This window comes from Fusarium poae, chromosome 4, assembly GCF_019609905.1.
Source record: "Fusarium poae strain DAOMC 252244 chromosome 4, whole genome shotgun sequence".
Classification (NCBI taxonomy): Eukaryota; Fungi; Ascomycota; class Sordariomycetes; order Hypocreales; family Nectriaceae; genus Fusarium; species Fusarium poae.
In genome coordinates, this window is record NC_058402.1 from 3,375,256 (window position 1) to 3,393,852 (window position 18,597).

General features: G+C 46.6%; 6 protein-coding genes and 1 non-coding gene across 7 annotated transcripts; 5 read left to right on the forward strand and 2 right to left on the reverse strand.

The window, feature by feature from the left end:
* Positions 1 to 1,447: 1,447 nt before the first annotated feature.
* Positions 1,448 to 2,611, forward strand: FPOAC1_011139 (uncharacterized protein; the record flags this gene model as incomplete). Its single annotated transcript, XM_044855525.1, has 1 exon — positions 1,448 to 2,611. One exon carries the CDS (start codon positions 1,448 to 1,450, stop codon positions 2,609 to 2,611), a length of 1,164 nt encoding a protein of 387 aa, XP_044702838.1.
* A 4,970-nt stretch (positions 2,612 to 7,581) lies between these two features.
* Positions 7,582 to 10,037, forward strand: FPOAC1_011140 (uncharacterized protein; the record flags this gene model as incomplete). Its single annotated transcript, XM_044855526.1, has 9 exons — positions 7,582 to 7,640; positions 7,699 to 8,281; positions 8,334 to 8,378; positions 8,465 to 8,531; positions 8,583 to 8,820; positions 8,882 to 8,987; positions 9,036 to 9,142; positions 9,199 to 9,424; positions 9,477 to 10,037. 9 exons carry the CDS (start codon positions 7,582 to 7,584, stop codon positions 10,035 to 10,037), a joined length of 1,992 nt encoding a protein of 663 aa, XP_044702839.1.
* A 380-nt stretch (positions 10,038 to 10,417) lies between these two features.
* On the reverse strand, positions 10,418 to 10,870 carry FPOAC1_011141 (uncharacterized protein; the record flags this gene model as incomplete). Its single annotated transcript, XM_044855527.1, has 1 exon — positions 10,418 to 10,870. The coding sequence occupies one exon, from the start codon at positions 10,868 to 10,870 to the stop codon at positions 10,418 to 10,420; it is 453 nt and encodes a 150-aa protein (XP_044702840.1).
* A 390-nt stretch (positions 10,871 to 11,260) lies between these two features.
* On the reverse strand, positions 11,261 to 11,383 carry FPOAC1_011142. Its single transcript has one exon. It is a non-coding gene; the product is annotated as a tRNA-Met (tRNA).
* A 355-nt stretch (positions 11,384 to 11,738) lies between these two features.
* On the forward strand, positions 11,739 to 14,180 carry FPOAC1_011143 (uncharacterized protein; the record flags this gene model as incomplete). Its single annotated transcript, XM_044855528.1, has 1 exon — positions 11,739 to 14,180. One exon carries the CDS (start codon positions 11,739 to 11,741, stop codon positions 14,178 to 14,180), a length of 2,442 nt encoding a protein of 813 aa, XP_044702841.1.
* Positions 14,181 to 14,749: 569 nt separating this feature from the next.
* Positions 14,750 to 16,108, forward strand: FPOAC1_011144 (uncharacterized protein; the record flags this gene model as incomplete). The annotated part of the gene is made up of 3 exons (XM_044855529.1): positions 14,750 to 14,822; positions 14,897 to 15,771; positions 15,821 to 16,108. The coding sequence occupies 3 exons, from the start codon at positions 14,750 to 14,752 to the stop codon at positions 16,106 to 16,108; spliced, it is 1,236 nt and encodes a 411-aa protein (XP_044702842.1).
* Positions 16,109 to 16,849: 741 nt separating this feature from the next.
* Positions 16,850 to 18,527, forward strand: FPOAC1_011145 (uncharacterized protein; the record flags this gene model as incomplete). The annotated part of the gene is made up of 4 exons (XM_044855530.1): positions 16,850 to 17,113; positions 17,163 to 17,375; positions 17,430 to 18,288; positions 18,355 to 18,527. The coding sequence occupies 4 exons, from the start codon at positions 16,850 to 16,852 to the stop codon at positions 18,525 to 18,527; spliced, it is 1,509 nt and encodes a 502-aa protein (XP_044702843.1).
* Between the last annotated feature and the right edge of the window lie 70 nt (positions 18,528 to 18,597).

The following is an 18,597-nucleotide window of genomic DNA, read 5'->3' on the forward strand; positions in this document are numbered from 1 at the left end:
GTTCACTATGGAAGCCCGACCTTGCTTGACTTTGATCGTGCTTGGCTTTTGTCAACGATGGATCTCATAATTTTGTGAGAATGTCTACCCTGGTGGAAATGATATACACTTAGAGAGGCTGGTCATTCAATATGTCCACGTTGTCTGGTGACGACGCCAATTGTCAATGATCCAGTCAGAGGTAACGACCACGAGGAAAGCCAGAGGCTGGGTTGATGATCGCATGCATCATACCTCTGATAGTCATTTCAACACACAGTAAAAGAGAATTGACAAAACTAATTATGGAACATGAATTGTTTGTTCATCCATTATCCGCTATCTCGGCTACAATTAATTCGTCATAGCCTATTGTATCCGCAAACACGAGTTGCAAGAGAATGTAAACGGTTCCGGAAACATATTAATCGGGATCTAAAGTTGCCGAAGTTTTGTCTCTGGCAAAACAAAACTGATTAGCGATCTTTTTTCTTTTTATTGTGTCACTGCTGTTGGACTTTGAAACGGCTCTCGTTATGAGTGACCACGCCAAGGCTGGTTCAGGTTTCTTGACTGTTCATCTCGTGGTGGAGGTTGCAAGTGGCGTCTCCTCCTACTGTCTTGTTTGTCTGTGAGTGGTTGATTTTGTGATGGTCACGTAGCAGAGAGTCGAGTCTCGTGGCAGTTTTGTTTCTGTACCTGAAATCCTAACGCCAGAGTAAAGACTTGGTTCAAGTAGAATCCAACTCTGTAGCCATTATTAATAACTCGTTCTATCGCGTAAAGTTTTGTTCCATCGCTTAAATCCCATCAAAATGCTATGGCCTCTTTCTCTTCAACGACTTTTTCCAACAGAGAAAGAGAGTACGGACTAAAGAATCCATCATTTTATGGAGAGGCCAAGACCTGATGCCCTGCGCTACCTACATAGGTAGTATTCCTCCCAAGACCCCTGCCACAATAAGCGCCCCTGCCTCGTCAAGTATACAGTGTGACACCCGAACAGTCTTCACACGGTCATTCTCGTACCAGAAGGTGGCTCCCGGTGGATCTCACTCTGGGAAGGGACCTTGGCTTGGGCTCAACCTTGTGCTGCGCTTTGGAGTGTGAGTGCCCATCCTACTTTCAGTCATTCTCTCGAGACTGATATTAATCCTACCACTCCCCCCAGCCTCTTATTGAAATGTTCCTCCTCCCTCTGCAATACTACAAACCTCAATTATTGATTGATTCTTCCATACCTTTTGGTCATTTGATCCCTTGTCGACAAGAAAAGACATTTTTTCCGCTTTCGTCTCTTTTTGTTCCTTTGTGTCTTGGATCCATTGTCTCACCGGCCACTCCACGTCCACGATAATCAACACCTGACGACATTATCTTTCCCAAGGCCTCTCCTTCTATACCCCGCCCTCTTTCCAAAGGGCTCGAATTGGGAATTCAATAGTATCGTCACAACCATATATCGACAATGTCTCTCACAGTGACGCAACAACTACCGCAAAGGGAGCTTGATGCACCAAAACTTGATACTTCTCTCGCACAGCGACATTCACAGCCTCGAACTCAAATAGAATCATTATCCGTCGAGCCCCCAATCTATTCTCCCTCCGCCGACGCCGACGAATCTTCTCGCGAAAACACTCCCACAACCATGGTTCCCACACAACGACAACTCGCTTCTGCTCCTGCTCTTCCCGCAAAGAGTGCCCTCCGAGCTTCAAGATGCTTGGACGGTCTCCTCACTCACAAGCTGACAACCCAAAGTCAAGCTGCTTTCTCTGCTCCTCATGATGTATACCTTTCCTCTGAAGAGGATGCTTCCTCTTCTGCCGACGACTTTTCAGATTTTGAGACAGACTCTGGTAGCGATGAGTCTCTCGCTTCAGATCGAAGAGGCAGCCGCGAGGACACCGCCAAGATGGTCTCGGTTGTTTACGCTGGAAAGCCTTCAGTGATTGACCTTCCTCGACGATCAGTGTCTCCTAGTCTTATCAGTGAAGCTTCTTCCCGACCTTCGTCAAGAATGTCGACTCTATCTCGACCTGCCAGCTGCCTTCGCAGAACATCAACTCTCCCAGTCACACTCCCCGTTCTCGACCGCCGCATGTCTTTCTGCACTACCTCTTCTGGATCTATTCTACACCCTCCGCGAACTAGCAGTATGGGCACTGGCCGCCTCGAGAAGCAAAAGCCAGACTTTCTCAGCATTGACCCTTTTGCGACCAAGGCTGAGCCTGAAACCAAAGAAGAGTCAAGTGAGAGACCCAAAACACCAAAGTCTCCTGGTGTATTCAAGCGCACATTGAGCTTAGTTAAGAAGCGAAGTCGACCTTCTCTCAACACAAACTTCGCCAGCCAGTCCAGGGATAACCTTTCACTCTACACACCTACGCTACATATGGAGCAGGTTCAGGAAGAGTCAGGTGCCGACTCGGAGGACAGGGCTCCTAAGCCCATCCTCCAAAAGGCACCTACCTACCATGAGTTTGCCCAAAGAAGGATGTCATCAGCCCCAATGTCGCCCATGTCACCTATGTCTGAACCCGGATCGCCAATGACACCCAACAGCACCCGCAGCCGCTTAAGGCAGGGACTGGCAGCAGCCGCGCGACGACGAAGCGTCAAGGTTTAAGCGGCACATACTCAACACAAACACTTGGCTTTTTTGTACATTTACGAATTATGACTGGGCAACTAAACGGATAGCGGGTGCAAGACGCCTCTAATATTTTCCTTTGTCTTACTATTTTCTGTATCCGACCCAAAAGGGTCTTAGGGCAAAGGGCACCAGGCGTACTCATGGGATATCTTCTGCTGGACAAGAAAAGAAGCCGGCGTTGTATTGTATTAACTCACCACTCGAAACTGAGCAAGCGGCGTTCTTTGGGATTTAGACATATCGATACACATATACACAGATATGCGCTTTGCAAGCGTGGACGACCTTGGACAGGTCTATTGTCAGATAGGATAGGTGGAAGATGAACCCAGCCGCAAAAAGACGGCAAAAAAGGGAATGCATCAATAACAATACCACGAATGAATATAACAAACAATACCTACAAAACTTTCAATTGGTCTATTCTGTGAATACTACTACGTTGGGTCTGAAAATGGTTTACATGCATCGTGTTGGAGGTTGCGCTAACAGATGCGGTGAAGTGGTTGCTTTAGCTCGGCGCGACCGGTGCAAGTACCTGAATCTGGGGTTTAACTCTGCAGCCACCGACAACATCAAGCATAATGGAGGCTTGTAGGGCTAAAACTAAGGGTATTGATGAGTGCTAACTATTGTGCTCTATAACTGTTTTCGTCTATAGGTTTATGCTTTACATGCCGATTCTTCCAGAGAAGCACCGGATTTGGAATAACTGTAGTTTGTGTGTATAATTCTTGGGCAACAAAGTGTATGAACGACTATCGATTCGACTAACTTGAATGGTGGGTAGTTTCCCCTGTTCCTCTTTGCTTCTGTTGTTGCGGTGATGAGGAAGAGGAACCGTACAAGTCAGATCACAGACAGGGTATAAGTGAAAGATACTGGGGAAGTACATGATACTGACGTAGGAAGGCGGGCAGATCCAAAGTAGACGAGATGTACTTGCCGCATTCGGTAGGTGGGAAATTGAATCGACAAAGTCCACGGACATTTAATAGCAGTAGCTTCTCAAGGTACTCTGTACCTAATCTCGGGATGTCACTCAAGATTTGAGTGAGGCTGGTATTAATTATACTTGGTAAGTTCTAGAAGGACAAAAGAATGAATGCATTGACGTATAATGATGGTCTCGTCATTATTTCGGCTCGCTTATAGACTACGGACTTGAACATTCGTTGAACATTTAACTACACGAGATAGTCCGTCAAGGTACAGTACATAGTTACAGACAGACAGTGGAAAAGATAATCCCCTGAGCACGTGGGGTGATTGATGATCCCCCCCTGTTGTTGTTAGTCCAACTCGATAGGTAGGTAGGGAAATTCATCTTTTTTTATTGAGATCTACCCCTTGAAATGTAATCACCCCCAGGTCCAGCTCAGCTTATTAGTGAAGTTACGGACGGCACAGAATATATGAGAGGATCAATTGAAGGATTTTGGGGTCTGTATGTACGCGTATGTACCTTGGGTCTCGTACAATACTGTGCTGCTGTCATTTATTATAGACTAGTCGTATTTGTCAAGAATTAATTCTATTTCCGCCATCTCCTGAGTCAAGTTTATTACCTCTTATTTAGAAAATGCACAACCAACAGAAGGTACATAGCTCTGCTACACTCAGGGGAACCGAAGAAAACTCCACCAAGACGGGCTTAGGATTAGCTGTGGATCGTGAAGGCGACTTAGACTGGGACTGGTCGAAAAGTATCCGCATCTCGGCTTGGCTTTGAGATACTGTACGGGGTTTTGAATGTAACGGTATGATGTCTTACTTTGCTTTTCACTGAATGGGCCTATGTTTAATGCAACCTTTTGTTTCTTTTTGCTCCGGCATGTTTGGATGCACGTGCGAAAAAGCAACGAACGATATGGAGAATTAAACGGGTTTGCATATCCTTTATCACATACTTGCATACGTACATATGGCACGATTATTTCTCCAATGTTTCGCTTTTATTAGACGTTGTGAGAAATGACAATGACTACCACTGAGTAGTCACTCATCCTACTATACCTATGTAGACATCAATTGACCGTCTTTTCAAAAGTGGACTCTATTCAATGTCTAGCCTCGTCTGCTAGACTAATTTAATTGTTTCTAGCTGCGATACTAGCTAGCTTCGACTAACAGCTGAAAAGTAAATCACTCTGTGACAGACAGACACATCTCGTGTCAAACAGCGTCAGTGTCTCAGGCCTTTCCAAGACACAAAAGACAGGAATTGTGATGTACGGTTGTACAGTTACACTAACTAACTTGTTTCTTTCTCTTGCGTGATGTGATAAGATCCTTGCTTGTGGAGAGAGGCTAAAAAAACGCACGTTCTGTTCTTCGCTTCGCTTTGGGCTCAATTTCCTTTTGGGCTTGGACCTCTTGAGGGCGCTTCGCATGATGTCGAGGTACTGGAACTGATGGAAATGTGGCTGGGAATGAGCCAAAATAAACCAAGACCAACAAAGCCAGGGGACATCTATTCAACGTTGGGGCTATAGACGGCCGAGGCGTTTGACTTTGCACGAACTGACAGCTCTAGAAACGAAACATTACTTACTAAGAAGAAGAAAAAGAAACAACTACAAGAAGCGGTCAAAAAACCAATAGTCCAGTCCATCCACCATTTTTCGTCATCGCACTGCTGACCTCTCCGATGCAACCGTTTTCAAACGCTGGTGCTAAAAGAGAGTTGCACTGGGAATAGAGATTGGCGCTGATAATATTACCATCGTGGACTTTGCCCGCAGATCTTGGCGTGTACTTGGACCCTGAAACATAACTTCTCTGATCATCATGCAAGCGCTGCACTGTGAGATACTCGTGCCAGATCTTCTCTGTAGCGTGCTTGTCGAGTAATGGTTTCTACAGTAAGCTGGTGATCCTCGTCTGGGGGAAATTAAACCCGTCAAGTTTCGGCCTCTTGCGTTGAACGATCGGCGATCCGAATTGCCCTGTTGAATCTCTTAGTCTCTTGTGCTAAAACATCTACGAGCTGGTACTTGCGGTGGCTGTTGGTAATGGGTGGAGCGGTTCGTTGCTGAAGATATATTAAGATGTACGTGTTTTACCAGGAAGATAAAGACCTGCAAGATCCCAAAGGATGATAAACACCAGGATCCGGGGTTCTGTCTGAGTCCTGACATCATGTCTGCCGAGCAATTCTGTTTGACCAGCTCCACAAGGTCCTGACTCGCAGTTAGAAGCTATTTCCAACATTTCCCTCTCTCACCTCATCGTGGCACGTGCTCAAGCTTGTCAACGCTGCCGTTACGGATTGATACGGCACGGTGTCGTAGGCGTGGACGTGCGTGGCACAGTAAGTTGAATCTCAGAGTACTTTCATCCTCGTGACAGCGATATCCCGACAACAGACAAGTTTCATCCTTCGGACAATCGCGAGCGAGTCTGAGCGCCAGACTTGAATCGTGAAACAGAAAGTAAAGAAGAAACTGTGTTGGAACTTGGATCCTGTCTCTTCTTCAGAGGGCTACCTAGTTAACATATCAGTGCCCTCGCAGGAGCACAAAAATAGGCATTGGGTTAGATAGCGCGATCGAGTTTCAGGTTTTAGCTGTTGGATTTGTACACCAACACGAGTAAAGCTCGGACTTTGTAACAGGTGGTTGGTGGATTGTGGCGATGCTTCATGTTTGCTCCTTGGTTGATGCTTGTGAAAGAGCTTTTTTGTAGGTTGTTAGTGGAAGCCCGGATGACCGGTAGTTGAACTATTAAGCAGAGATGACCTCTCTGCCAAGTCCTGTCATCTCTATGTAGGATAGTTCAGATGATTGCAGTAACTCATTGGATGCAAATTTAGCCAAGTAGTGTCCGTTAGGTGACGACAATGCGCTGAATATGGGATGTCTGTGTCAAGCTCAGTTTTCATCGAGATCAACGGGCGACGAGTGTAGAGTATGATCGCTTACCTTGTATTGCGAGGTTGTGAGTACGGGCCTGTAATGAAAGAATGTTATGCGTTTTCTGTTAGACAAGCCAGCTAATACACGGCCATACCGACGTGGTGGTAGCATATCGAGGCGAAAAAGGAAGCTGCACTGTGATATACTGCGAGAGGCGATGCGGGCCGAAAGAGTTGGGGTTGGCGTTGATACTCCTCGATGGTCTGATCAACATTAACCAAAGACCACCGAGAGATGTGTAAAATATTGCATTGAAGTTATGTTCATCTGGGGGAATTTTATAACAATTTAAACCGTGAAACAAAACCGTTGTTGATTAGTCCAAAAGTAACCCTCGTTGCTGCTGGTTTGCAGTGTTTGTTAGCATCTGCTTTGCCAGTATCTAGCAAGCACTGGCAGCCAGCTGATGATATCAAGGCACCCCTACAATAGGAACAACTAAACAGTAAAATAGAGTAACATCTAATTAAATATTCACACTGTCAGTAAGCAGCCAGGCCGAAAGCCGATATGTTACCATCAAATCCCTTGTTGTGATTACAGAAAAGGGGTGGCCAAAATGAGACTCATCTTCATCACTATTGTCTTCAGCAAAAATCTAGCAACACGTTATAACATAATACAAATAGTACATTTGATTCAATAGCCTTGTGCATCTTGTTAACTCCAGGTATTCATTTGGGCTCAGTGACAGTTGTGAAGTACTGGTGAATATATGAGGGTTTAATCGCCTGCCTCAACAATAGGCAGGAATTTGAAAGATAAACAATTATCAAAATTTATTACACTGTTGCCTAGATCTGAATCAACTTGCTCACCACCCCCTCTCCTCCAGCAGCGAAAGAAAACACTTCAATGCCACACAGCCAAAACCTCGTGGCTTCTCACTTTTCACTTGAGGCTCACCCCTTCCCTAGGTACTTACTTATATGTTCTACCTCGAATTAAACTAGATATCTTAGGCCGTCTATATTATTCGCATCAGTTACGTGGCCGGTGTTTCCTTTACCCGCCAGTGAATCGTAAATGGCTCCCAAGACTGAAGGACCACCAACCTTGGTCATAGCGATCGACTTTGGCACCACGTAAGTGCTTTATCAAGACTTGCCTCTTTGTTCTTTCATCGATATTGATTTCACTCAGATATTCGGGCATCGCTTGGAAATTTGGTGACAGAGAGCTGGACTCGATCCAGACCGTCACAGACTGGACGACCTTTAGAAACTACCGTGTCGATTCCCCAAAGGCCCCATCGGCCATATTCTACGGCGACAACATCAACAAAGATCCCGCATGGGGATACATGACACGCTTCGGAGATGGCATCCTGCGTTGGTTCAAACTCTTGCTTGTCAACGAAAGAGACCTCCCCACAAATGTGCGAGATTGCGAACACCTAAAAACTGCACGAGAACTGATGCAGAAGCTCAACAAGACGCCCGTGCAAGTCTTTAGTGACTATCTTCGATATCTCTGGGAGTACAGTCGCGAGAGAATCGAGGCCTCTGAGGAGAAGGGATGGGCGAGTATCTACCGTATCCATTTCGTTGTCACTCTGCCTGCGATTTGGCCCCATTATGTTCGGTCGCGTATGCTCGAGGCCATGAAGATCGCTGGCCTTTTTGAAGTGGCAAAGGAGGGAAACACGACGTATGGCTTCATCTCTGAGCCCGAGGCAGCTGCCTTGACGTGCCTCAGGCAAAATGCAGGCCGATGCACTCTTAAAGTAAGATGACCATCCCCTTCCTGTCTAATATTTACTGACTCATCTTGTGTAGGTCGGTGATCAGTTCATTGTCTGTGATGCAGGCGGCGGCACTGTTGTAAGTCTTTACTACTACTCAGCCCTCTACCTTTCTTCCCTCTTCTCTTCTCCTTGCTCATGCTCTACCTACTCACAAAATCTCAGGACATCATCACCTACAAAATCGAGAAGCTTACCCCTTTTGTAGTCAGCGAAAGCGTCAAAGGAGATGGTAAAAATACCCACAATCTTCGTCAAGTACCGTGCTAATTAATAACTCAAGGTGGCTTGTGCGGTGGCATCTTTCTCGACCAAAAGTTTCTCCAGCTGCTCAGACGAACGATCCCCAAAGACACCACAAGAAGGCTTGCAAGTGAGGCTGGCCACAGAATCATAAAGGATGATTGGGAGTCCGGTATCAAGACTGCAATTTGCAAGTCAAGTAGCCAATACGACATAAATCTTGTCTACAATGGACCAGTCGATCCCCAGTTCTTCCCCCCTTCATTTTCAATTCAGGCGTGAGTCTCATAAACTATCTTCCGAGTGTGATCTACAGTATGACGCTAATGGACTCTCTAGAGACGTTATCCGCGAACAGGTGTACAAGCCCGTGATTGAAGAAATCAAAGAATTGATCACGACCCAGATCAGACAGGTCGAGGAGGGATATCAGAAGACTCCCAAGGTAAGACTGTCCACCAATATGAACCTTTTCGTTGGGCTAACAGTTTAGTTGGTGTTCCTAGTTGGAGGCTTTGGGAGGTCCAAGTACTTATACGAATGCCTCGATGAGACATTTGGAAAAAAATCACAAATTATCCAGAAGAGAGGGACTGATCCGTGAGTATATTAATGAACACTACTGTTGATTGGTTCACACCCTGACCCTTCTCCAGCTGGTCTGCTGTCCTTCACGGTGCCGTTCTTCATGGGCTATCGCGCACCGGGTTCGCTGATTCAATCACTGCTGTCGTCGACTCTCGGATCTCGAGACACAACTATGGCACCGTATTCAACGACTCCCCATTTGACAAACAAAAGCATGACGTTCGGGACCGTGAATATTGTCCTTATGACAAGAGCTGGATTGCGGTTGATCAAACGGAGTGGTACATCGGAATTGTGAGTCAGCCTCAACTAAGCCCCTTTCCTCATGTACTAACCGGGTTTTCAGGGCGATGCAGTATCTACCTATAAGCCAGCGTCTTTCTCTTGCTACCAGGCCCTCGTAAGCCCTGAACAGGGCCTTCAGATAGAGATTGTCATCTCCGATTCTGCCGAGCCTCCTGCCAGAAAAGACGAATCGGTCAAGACGCTATGCGTCATCAAAGTGGCCTTAGATCCCCAGATATATGACAAACTACGAAAAGAAATCAGCGCAGATGGAAATACCTTTCGCCGCATCGGCTACGACCTTCGCATGATCAGTGACGGGTCCTCCCTGGAATTCGCCGTCTGGCATAAGGATCAATGTCTTGCATCGAAATACGTCGACTTTCAATCTACACAGATGAAAAAGGAAGAAGTGAATAATGGCGGCGATGCCGATAGCGATACTGAGATGAGGGAGCCACATGGAACGGCCAGCAGACCACCTTCCGTCATCGAAATAGAAGAGGATACAGATGATGAATACGTGGATTGTCCAGACCCTGAAGATGAAAGCAGCATAGGCGACCGTTCCTCGATCGTTCGGGGAAGATATAACAGCCCGGATGATGGTTTTAGCGAATGATTGTTCTTTCTATGGTTGATGGGCCTACACACATCGTCGTATCACGCATGACGAGTAAATTTTGGAAGCTCAGGGGGCCAAGATAGGCGAGCTTGGGTTGAAATCAGGAGGTCACTATTGCTCACAAAAGGAGAGTACCGAAGCTAAAACCATGTCATTCAGCATCTATCTAGCTACTGTTATCATATAAGATGACAACTATACAAGAAATTGCTTACAACCTCCCTTGCGAGTAGTTTAACATGGCTCTCCAAGCTGTTACGCAGGCATGGGCATTGTGAAGACCAATTGATTACTTAGGCACAGAAAAGTTAACTTGCATACCACGACGTCCATCCTAATTTCCAAGCAGTAAAAGTTGGTGACACGGTTGGATGGTATCAATCAGGAGATCTACTGTTCAGAAACCACTCCCACAGATCCTGGTCTTTAGACTTCTGGTCCTCCTTTCTATACTTAGCTGATACTCGTGTTGTTACCATGGGGCCCTGCGGGCATATCCTTTCGCTAGGCTCGTAATCCTCATCCGTCAGTGCTGGATCGAACTCGACAACATCGACTTCCATTTCGTCGTTATCGTGGTTCCAAGTCGGACCCTTGTACACGCAGACGAAGTGGTGATAGGACATATTCCCTAGGTATCTCTGAGATGCAGGTAGGCAAGGAAGTTTGCCTAGAGACTCTTGCATAGCTGCATATTTGGGATCTTTTCTAGCTCTCTTAGCCTTTTGGATTTGCTCGAAGTCGTCGACACAAGACTCGAGCACCTCGCGGTAATGTTGAGCACACTCGACATGACTATCCCCTGTGATGCAAAAAATCCCATATCGCATAGGGTCACCATACCCTTCTTGTATATCATGCCGAAGACGACGCGTATCAAGTTCGTTGAGACTGAAGTCAGGATGAACAAAGTAGAAACACTAACTTGTAAGAGGCGGTATGATTTCTTCTCGTTAAGCGCATCAGATCATCTTTGCTGGCCGGCCTGCATGATTTGTGAAGTCGACAACATGTTGCCTAGTGGCATTTGCCTTTGATGTGGGCACCACAGGCAGAAATTTGGTATTATGTGGAAGTATGAATAGTCAAGTTCAATAAATATCACAAGAAATACCTATATGAGCAATGTTGTAAACCAACACGTCTTCTTGAGCAAGGCAGCTAAAAGGAGTTATATTGGTCAAAAAAGAGGGAACAAACACCAAAAAAAGATTGTAACATAGCAGCTACTGGTTTCGATCCAGTGACCTCCGGGTTATGAGCCCGGCTGAGGAGAGTTAGTACGAATTTTGAATTCGTGTGAGTTGAGTAAACATACCGCGCTTCCACTGCGCCAAGCTGCTTTCCTTGGTGGGAGTAATGGTTATAGTTTTATGTTATAGACCCTACCCCGCCCCCCACTTCCACCTGTATAACTTACATCTTCAAGACCCTCGAATGCCTGGTAATCAGTCTGTCATCACTCTTCGAATGACTGGATTGTCTTTTGCTCTCACATATTATGACTCATTTGTCTTCTTCTTATGTCCTCGTGTATTGGCTACTAATTGGGATAGTTGCATACACTCGCGCCTCAGCTGATTGATGACAGAACATTGTATCACATTAGGCATCAGCATCACAAAGTGCTATGATGGCTAATCTTATGCACCGCGATTCTTCTTCTTATTATTTTTCATCTAATTAAACACATGAACCATGGAGAAGGTAGTAGAAGCATGTATCAGTTCAACAAACGTTACGCCTCACTGGCTGCCAAGCGGAAATGCATTCTGGTACAAGCAGAGCTACGAGCCAGGCAAACATCAGTTCTTCCTTGTCAATATTATTAAAAAAAGCCGAGAGCTTGCATTTGACCACAAGTTGCTCGCCGAGGTTCTACGACAAAAAACAAACGAGGAGGTCAACGACCTGGCCCTGCCATTTGCCTTTGTTGAACCTGTACCCGAGGAATCATGCATTCGATTCCGTTTTGGTAATCGTAAATGGCAATTCGGGCCAGACGACAAACTTGAAGAGTGGGATGGTGACTTTACAACAGAGCCAGAGGGCCTACTCCAGAAAGAAGTCCCTTCCTCGCATAGTCACACCGACGTCACGGTTGATTTCGTAAACCGGACTGGAAAGACGCTCAAGGTGTCTTGGATCAACTGGGATGGGAAGCCTGTATACTACAGGACAATCAAGAACGGTCAGACGAAGCGTCAGCTTACCTACGTGGGCCACATTTGGCGACTCGTAGACGTCTCAGATGAGAAGTTCCGGGCAGTCTATGCGGCACCTGACACAGGCACTCATGCCGCTATCATTGAGGATCTTAGTGACTCCATTCCGGAAGCATCACCGTCTAGTGATGATGAAAAGTCTGAGGCTGATGAGGACCCTGTCGAAGTCGAGAATGGTGCCTGCCATGTCAAAGAGTTCAACCTTTGGTATAAGGACGACGATGGCCAAGACGTTCAACTGTCCAAGGATGGCACTGAAGAGAATCAGTTTGACAAGATTCGCATATATCCGTCGCCAGATGGGAAATATGCAGTTGCGTGGCAGTATACCCCAGCACAAGATCACAAAATCCACCTAGTGGAATCGTCTCCAGAAGATCAGATCGAGCCGAAACTCCACACAAAAAAGTACCTCAAGCCGGGCGATCGTGTAAGAATAGATAGACCTCGTCTTTTTGATCTCAGGAGCCGAAGCGAAGTTCCAACAGACGACACGCTTTTCAAGCACCCCTACAAGCTAAATCATCTCAAATGGGAGGAGAACAGCACAGAGTATCTCTTCTACTTTAATGAACGCGGCCATCGGACTGTCAGAGTCATAGGAATCAGCACCGATGGAAACGTCAGGACAATCATCGAGGAGGCAAGCGACACTTTCGTCGACTATACAAAGTCATACTACAAATTCCTCAGTGAGTCGGATGAACTTCTATGGACGAGTGAACGGGATGGATACAACCACCTCTATCTCATTGACATAACCACTGGCACTATCAAAACCCAAATAACAAAGGGATCCTGGATGGTCAATGTCATAGAGTCTGTGGATAGAGATGCGCGCCGAATATGGTTCCAGGCTTATGGACTGAAGGATAGTGAGGACCCGTACCATGGGCATTTGGCCCGAGTCAACTTTGACGGATCAGACTTTAAGATTCTCACAGAGGGCGATGGAACCCATTCCTGGACATTATCCCCTGACAGGCGATACTTGATAGACACCTGGTCAAGGGTTGACTCTCCACCTGCAACAGTCCTTCGTGACGGTAAGTCGGGAGAGCAGATAATGGAGCTTGAGAAGGGGGACCGGAAAGACTTGGAAGACAAAGGATGTTCATTGCCAGAAAGATTTGTTGCTCCTGGCCGTGATGGCGAGACTCTCATTTACGGAATCATCGTCCGCCCAGCCGATTTTGACAGCACCAAGAAGTACCCCATTCTCAACGATATATACGCCGGACCGCATGACTTTCACGTCCCCAAAGCCTTCACATCTCTATCGCGTGAACGACTATGGGCCGATAAAGGCTATATCGTAGTAGAGATCGACGGAATGGGCACAGACCGGCGTAGCAAAAGATTCCATGATGTCTGCTACAAGAATCTCCACGACTCAGGTCTTCCAGACCATATTGCCTGGTCAAAGAGTGCAGCATCAACTCGGCCATGGATGGATTTATCTCGTGTAGGGATCATGGGCGGCTCAGCAGGGGGTCAGAATGCCGTGGCAGCAATGCTTCATCATAGTGACTTCTTTAAAGCAGGCATCGCAGACTCAGGGTGTCATGATAATCGCATGGACAAGATATGGTGGAATGAGCTGTGGATGGGATACCCAGTCGATGAAGCATATGAGAAGTCGTCCAACATTACGCACGCTTCCAAGCTTAAAGGTCCGCTGATGTTGATTGTTGGAGACGTTGACAAAAACGTTGATCCATCCTCAACGTTTCAGATGGTGAATGCTTTGAACAAGGCAGGTAAGAATTATGAGTTTCTATTGATTCCTGGGGGTGAGCATTGTAGTGGTGGTGGGAAGTATGGTCTTGCTCGTCAAAGTGAGTTCTTTAAGCGGAATTTGCAACAACAATCATCATTTCGAGTAGATTTGTATGATGATTCTGCTCAAGACTGAAGACCTGGAGAATTAGAACTTGTAATTGAGTTTGAATTACATACTGCCGTTGAATCCTTGTTTGATAGCTCCAGGTAGTTTTTAGTGCAACATAAAGGGTCTTTGTCAAACAGCTCCTAAGCTACTACCCACTACAAACAAACATCAACCAAACAATTGATTAGTTGTCGAGTACTTATTCAATTGGGAAATATTGGATTGAATTGCCTTTGTTAGGCAACCTCTCAACTGGAGGCGCTTTGCTTTTTGTCCCAATCGGTAGAGCAATAGCAGAACAAGCAATTGAGTATTGGAGTGGACAGCTGGCCTTCTGCAATAGGTCCCCTCCTCCACTAAAAAAAAAGTACCCAGAGGTAGGGATAAGATAAGTCCAGATCTAACTTAACTTTAGCTACCGGCTCCAGCTTTAGCCAGGAACCGTCCATTACATTTATACACCCCCTGGCTTTTCCCCTTCTCTTTCTACTTCTTCTATTTTTTCTTTACCCCATATTCTCTCTCTTTCTTTACACACTTCATTTTCTCTTCCTCTTCTTCAACCTGCTCCTTACTCGGAGTACAAGTCGAAGATGAAGATCTCGTACTTGTCCGTTGGGCTACTCGCCCTCTTTAGCCCCTTGGCTGCTGCTTGGAGCAAAGAAGGTATGTTTTAGACTGCCATGTCTCTCTCTCTCTGTCCATCTAAACATGTCTTAACCTTTTGTTCTACTCTTTAGATCGAGAAATCTTCCGCATCAGAGATGAAATCTCAAAGTACGAGACCGACCCGGCCGCCAACTTTTACGATATTCTCGGCGTGCCCAACTCTGCTTCGCTTGACGACATTACAAAGGCCTATCGCAAGCAGACCCGAAACTTGCATCCTGACAAGGTCAGACAGTCAATGCGATCCAAAGCTGAAAAGGACAAGAAGTCGGGCGCAAAGGTCAAGCCTCCCACCAATGCTGAGATCAGGACCGCTGTCAAGAAGGCTGGCGAGGCCCAGGCCCGTCTCTCCCTCATTGCCAACATCCTCCGTGGCCCCGAGCGTGACCGTTACGACCATTTCCTCTCCAATGGCTTCCCTCTCTGGAAGGGCACCGATTACTACTACAACCGATACCGACCCGGCCTGGGCACGGTCATCGTTGGTCTGTTCCTCGTTGTCGGTGGTGGTATTCACTACCTCACCCTCTACATGAGCTGGAAGCGTCAGACCGAGTTTGTCGACCGCTACATCAAGTTTGCCAGGGAAACTGCTTGGGGTGGTGGTCTCAACATCCCCGGCGTCGAGGCTGCTGCACCCGCCCCTGCTCCCGCTGCGCCCGAGAGCGAGGAGGAAGAGGCTCCTCCTCTGCCCCAGAACCGACGAGAGCGCCGCATGTATGAAAAAGCACAGAAGCGTGACGGTGGCAAGCCTGTCAAGAAGACCCGCCGAGCCCAGGTTCCTTCTGGATCCGGAACTGCTACTCCTACTCCCACTGCTGGTCCTACTGGCGCTCGAAAGCGTGTTGTTGCTGAGAACGGCAAGATTCTCGTTGTTGACTCCCTTGGTGATGTGTATCTCGAGGGAGAGGATGAGGAGGGAGAGGTTCACGAGTACCTCCTTGACGTAAGTAATCTATTACCTATCAAGACGCCAGAAAACTAACATACAACAGCCCAACGAGCTTGCTAAGCCTACCATCAAGGACACTGCTGTCTTCCGTGCCCCAATCTTCCTTTTTAACATCACCGCTGGCCGCTTCCTCTCCAAGAAGTCCTCCGACCTTGAACTAGAGCTTTCAGGCGATGAGGAAGACTCTGACGTTCCCCAACCTACTCCCAGCACTGACTCTGCCGGCGAGGACTTCGAGCTTCTTGACAAGAGTACTGATTCGCTCAGCAAGGCCAAAGCATCTGGCGCTTCGCAGGGCAAGGCCAACAAGCGCAAGGGTAAGAAGAGGTAAACTCCTTGCTTAGTTTATGAAACAAAAAAAGGAGTGTGAGACCTAGCTTGATGTGGAGTTGGTGGAAATTGAGGATGGTGTATTTTGTTGAAAAATAAAACGAGATGGTCAAGAATCTTATGCCAGTCATACCATAGTAGATGCCATCATGAAAAGGACCATTTTTGGGAATTGAACTATTTATCCCAAGGAAGTACAATGAGAATCAACATTGGTGATAAATAAGATATGATAAAAGCTCCATTTAATTAGTAGACTCCGAGATCGGTCCTAGAAGACTGCAATAGTACTATACTTCATCCTACCCAACTTAGCTGCATCATTGATCATCTCAAAGTCGGGTATTACGGACTCTTATATCCGACCAACTACACTGCACTTTCTGCCAACACAGCATTAACCCATCATGGATTAAACAGGTAGGGAAAAGGGATGCAAGAGCCTTAACCCCGGTGCTGTAGCTTGCGTGATACTAGTTGACTACTCCGAAACTCCTTCAACTTTTACGATTTCGCATTAGACTTCGAGGGATACCCATATCAACTCCGAAACTCCATTAAGGAGATCGTCGGTTAATTAAATCCCACTTTGACTGACTTAGTCTAATTTTCTCCATCATGGCAACCTCTATATAACTACCTCTGCTCCCACGAACATTTTGTATTGTCAATTAAGTATGCTCATCATTTTATAGTTGTCGCTTGATTGTCATATCTTGTCATTGGCGACTACCAATCTACGATGACGTCCTCGAACAGGCCCAAGGGGTCAACTGTTACTGATGATAGCATCAGGGAGACAATTCCCGTCGAAGATTCTACTGAAGATACTAAAGTCCAGAGTTTAGCTGCCTCAACTGAAGAGACGGGCTCCAACGATGTGGTCCTTCAGTCTTCAAAGTACGAGTCCAGTCGGATTCGTAGGATATTGACACCGAGGAATTGTCGATGGGATGATGAGTCGCCACCAGCCTTGTCCATTGGTCAATGTCTTCTATATGCCATGGTGAGTTGATCATCCCGCAATGCAAGTTGTTTTCTTCTAACAATGGTAGGCCTCGGGTATCACAGTAGCAAATCTCTACTACAACCAACCAATTCTCAACAAGATAGCCGCAACATTCAATGTCTCATATGAAGAATCCTCTCAAGTTGCGACATTGCTACAATCAGGATACGCAGCTGGACTAATCTTTGTTCTTCCGCTCGGAGATATTCTCGAGAGACGACCGTTTATCATCAGCCTAGTCTTTGCCACTGCAACAATGGTGAGCACGTTATTTACCTGATCGTATTCAGTTGCTGACAGAACACGAATGCAGTGGATAGGACTCTGTGTCACGAGTGACTTCACTGTCTTCCGAGCCTTGTCCTTCCTCTGCGGTGCCACCACTGTAACTCCGCAGCTGATGGTCCCTCTTGTCGGAGACTTTGCGCCTGTGCATCGAAAGGCGTCTCTTTTAGCCATCGTCACGTCGGGACTTATGCTTGGTCTTCTCATGGCCAGACTATTATCCGGAGTTGTGACCAACTTCACCAGTTGGCGTAACATCTATTGGGTAGCTTGCGGGCTGCAGTATCTCATGGGCGTTGTGCTCTTCTGCTTCATGCCCGACTATCCATCCACAAATCCTGATGGTCTCAATTATTTCCGTGCACTGTCTTCGATTCCTTACATGATGGTTACAGAACCTGTGCTTATACAGGCCTGTCTTATCGCATTTACCTTGTCAGCCGTGTTCACATCGTTTTGGACAACCTTGACGTTTTTGCTCGCTTCTCCGCCATTCGACTATACATCTCTTCAGATCGGCCTCTTTTCTCTAACGGCACTTGCGACCATAATGTCCATTCCACTGATCGGAAGGCTGATTGATCGCTATGTTCCTCTGCTGCCAACCATCGGTGGCCAGATCCTGGCGTTGACAGGAGCTATCATAGGAACATTCATTGGTAACTTTACTGTCGCGGGTCCCGTCCTCCAAGCTATAGGTATAGATGTTGGTATGCAAACCGCTCAGGTGTCCAATCGCTCAGCTATCTTTGGCATCAACCCCAAAGCACGCAATCGAGTCAACACGGCCTATATGGCACTGGCTTTTGCTGGCCAATTGACCGGCACAGCGGCGGGTAACAGATTATATGCCAGTGGAGGCTGGAAGAGAAGTGGTGGTTTAAGCAGTGAGTCTATCTGTTATACAATTATCCAATCGGTTCTTGCAGTCGAATACTAACTTTGATTTTTAGTTGCATTCGTAGTACTGTCCTTATTAATCTCTCTTGCAAGAGGTCCCAGGGAAGATGGTTGGATTGGTTGGAAAGGAGGTTGGCATCCTCAAAGAGAGAAGGCTGTGGCACCGCCAACGCCGACAGATGATGAAGAAAGAGGTAGCGAGTTACAGGATAAGGAGCAAAAGTGAATGAATTATAGTTTATATCTGACTACACAGCAACAAAGCATTGAGGGCACTCGGCTGATACACGAATGAA